This window comes from Teleopsis dalmanni, chromosome 1 (assembly GCF_002237135.1).
Source record: "Teleopsis dalmanni isolate 2A chromosome 1, ASM223713v2, whole genome shotgun sequence".
Lineage (NCBI taxonomy): Eukaryota > Metazoa > Arthropoda > Insecta > Diptera > Diopsidae > Teleopsis > Teleopsis dalmanni.
The window spans coordinates 233946410-233950068 of NC_051846.1; the positions used below are offsets into that span (position 1 = coordinate 233946410).

The window sequence follows — 3659 nt, forward strand, 5'->3', positions numbered from 1 at the left end:
CCAGTTAACTGTCAACGAATGATTTCGTTAATTATTCATATTTCGTGTCGTCATTGTTCGTAACAAATATGTTACTTTTTCTATTTATTACTTTACTGTTAAAAGGCATGAAAATTCATATTTTATTCACAATCATGTAAAAAAATTTTTCTTACCAATAATTGCAAGAAATTATTATTCATTTTGGAAATTTTAACTTTAAATTTTATTACTTGTTTTGCATATATAAGCCTAACAAAATTTTCATTCTGTTCAGAGTTGCCATCGAAAGTAGTGCTTATTTTATTTGTGTTTTGCAACATACTTACGAAAGAAAAGGCCTATTATTGGCTAGAAATGAAAAAGAAATTTAAAAAGTATATAAGTAATTACGAAACATGATATAAGAAAAAATGTTAACGACATCCAAGGAAAATTCCAATAGGCGAACTACCATTACCAACAAAAGAAATAGAAGACTTGCACCTAAATATATTTTTTGCTGAAAATTCAAAATATATAAATATATATGTGGCGAACTCGCCACACATACTGCAGCGCCCTCTGTGTGTGAATGTACACGCACTCGCACCATCTGTGGGCAAAAGGAACATTTTTCAATGAGCAGCTAACTTCAGTAACTGGCGACTGGCTTCCTTCTTCTTCCTATTTTGCACGTTTTAGTAACACAACGTTTTTATCATTTTGTAAACATTTGTTATATTTATTTAAAATAAAGTGTGTGGTAAAAACCCACATAATTGGTGACCCCGACGCAAATTAAACACATAATTGGAAGCAGCGGAGTTTATTCATTTATTTCATAAAGTCAAAACAAACTTGCACAATGTTGGATGACGCAATGCTGAACAAAGAAGCAAAAATGTCTAATGCCGACAAAGAAACAACAGCAAAGTCAGCAGCGGCAGACACGAATTTCACAACAGTAAAAAACGATATTGATGCAGTAAAGTTAACGAATTTGCCTTCATTTTTGCAAACTGACCCGGAGTTATGGTTTACTCAAGTGGACGGATTACTACACATCAATCGCATCACCTCTGATCTATCCAAATTCTACACGGTAATCACAGCACTAGACGGCGAAACGCTTCGTCAAGTTTCAGACATAGCAAAAAATCCGCCAGCTATGGGCAAATATGAAACGTTGAAAAATGAATTAATTTCACGATTTGGGGAGTCGCGTCAGAAACAATTGATTAAATTGCTAACGGATTTAGACGTATCTAACAAGCGTCCAACGCAGTTGCTTCGAGAGATGAGAGATCTGGCAGCGTCAAATATGTCGGAAGACGCCTTGTCAGCACTTTGGTTGCAGCGATTGCCTAGTAACATTCGTTGCATCTTATCTGCGTGCAGCTCCAAGGATGTTAATCAAATGGCCGAATTGGCAGATAGAATAACTGACAATATGCCCACTCCTCATTATGTTATGGCTACCGCATCTGCAATTAACCGACGCAGTAACACAGAGGAATCAACATTGGAGGCGCGTGTGACAGCGTTAGAAATATCTCTGCAACAAGTGGTAAGTAAACTAAGTGAAATAGCAATAGAGCTCAGACGACCAGCAAACTCACAGGGGCGAAGCAGGGCTCGCAGTTCTAGCAGAACTCAGTTTAAAAGTCAGCGTGAAGATCGAAAAGTCTGTTATTATCACATTAAATTTGGAACAGCTGCAACAAAATGCTTAAAACCATGCGAGTTCGGCTGCCAAACAACTAATATCAAACAGAAGGAAAACTAAAACCGTTGTCGTCCACAAGTGCAGTAAACGACAACGCGCTGGAACACTGCACTGAAGAAGCTCGTTTACATGTAATTGATCGTATCTCAAATATGAAGTTTCTAGTTGACACCGGATCGGCCGTATCCATAATTCCTTTAGCAGCAATCACAGTGAAACGCAACCTAGTGCCAGATGATCTAAAATTATTCGCAGCAAATAATTCATTTATTAAAACGTACGGTACTAAGAGACTTAGCATCAATCTTGGTTTACGACGCAGTTTCAATTGGAACTTCATTATAGCAGACGTCAAATGTCCAATCTTGGGCGCAGATTTTCTGGCGAAATATGGTCTAATTCCAGACATAAAATCAAGACGGTTATTAGACCCGCTTACTACATTGTCGTCATCTGGTGCAGTTGAAACCACATCGATACATTCGGTATACACATTGGATCCAAATTCAAAATTCTTTACAATCGTCAACAAGTACATTGATTTGTGCAGTGCAAATAACTATAGCCTCCCTGACGCATCTGTAGTCTGTCATCAAATAGTCACTGATGGTCAGCCAGTGCATGAAAGGTCACGCCGTTATTCAACGGAAAAATTAAAGGCAATTCGCGAAGAATTTTCAACGCTGTTGGAGCAAGGAATTATTCGTCCGTCAAACAGTCCGTGGTCGAGTCCAATTCACCTGGTAAAAAAGAAAACAGGTGCTTGGTGAGCCTGCGGTGACTTTAGAAAACTAAATGCGCAAACCAAACCAGATAGGTACCCAATACCATACCTAGATCAAGTAACGGAAAAACTACATGCTAGCAAATTATTTTCAAAGATTGATATACATAGAGCGTACTATAACATACCGATGCAAGCTGATGACATATGCAAAACCGCAGTAAGTACACCCATTGGGTTATTTGAATTTGTAGTCATGCCGTTTGGTCTTAAAAACGCTACGCAAACCTTTCAAAGGTATATGGATTCATTGTTCAGGAAAATGCCATTTGTCTTCTGCTACCTTGACGATATTTTAATATTCTCAGAAAGTGAACAGCAGCATTTGGAACATGTAGAAGCAGTACTAAAAACACTAAATAAGGCCAAGCTTGTCATAAACACCGCTAAGTGCAAGTTCGGAGTTTCACAACTAAGTTTTTTAGGGTATGATGTATCAGTCGATGGTATCAGCCCGCCTGCAGAACGAGTGAGAGTAATTAATGAATACACGAAGCCAAAGACAGTAAAAGAAATTCGTCGTTTTTTGGGAATCCTAAATTATTACCGCAAGTGCATTCCACAGGCCGCCAAATTACAAGCACCTTTAAATGAGCTATTAAAAAATTCAAAAAAGAACGACAACACGCCTATAACATGGACTACCACGTTAGATGCAGCGTTTGAAAACTGTAAAACAAGTGTAACCGCGTTACCTAAATTAACATTTTTGTCTCCATTAAGTACAATTCGATTGACATCGGATGCATCAAGCAACGCAGTTGGTGCAGTACTGGAACAGCAAGAAGGTGATGTTTGGCGACCGGTTGCTTTTTTCTCTTCGAAGCTCAAGGCAGCGCAGAAGAATTATAGCACGTACGACAGAGAGTTGCTAGCTATATATTTAGCCATCAAAAATTTTAGACATTTATTGGAAGGTAGAAATTTTACAATTCAAACAGATCACAAACCGCTCATTTATGCATTCCAACAAAAGTCAGATAAAGTTTCACCACGTCAACTACGACAACTAAGTTTTATTGCAGAGTTTACAACAAGCATATCATACATAGATGGTAATGACAACATAGTGGCTGATAGTTTATCCAGAATTGATGCAATTAATATGCCTACGGTTATAGATCTCGAGATGATTAGCAACCATCAGAAAATAGATGAAGAGCTTAAGCAGCTATTAAAGTCAGATTC

The 3659-nt window shown here is 37.9% G+C and overlaps 1 protein-coding gene across 1 annotated transcript; it reads left to right on the forward strand.

The window, feature by feature from the left end:
- Nucleotides 1-826: 826 nt before the first annotated feature.
- LOC119667704 lies at nt 827-1747 on the forward strand. The gene has a single exon (XM_038077012.1). It carries the CDS (start codon nt 827-829, stop codon nt 1745-1747), a length of 921 nt encoding a protein of 306 aa, XP_037932940.1.
- The last annotated feature ends 1912 nt before the right edge of the window (nt 1748-3659 follow it).

Coding starts and splice junctions, on each gene's coding strand:
- LOC119667704 (XM_038077012.1), top strand. CDS start 827: ATGTTGGATGACGCAATGCTGAACAAAGAAGCAAAAATGTCTAATGCC.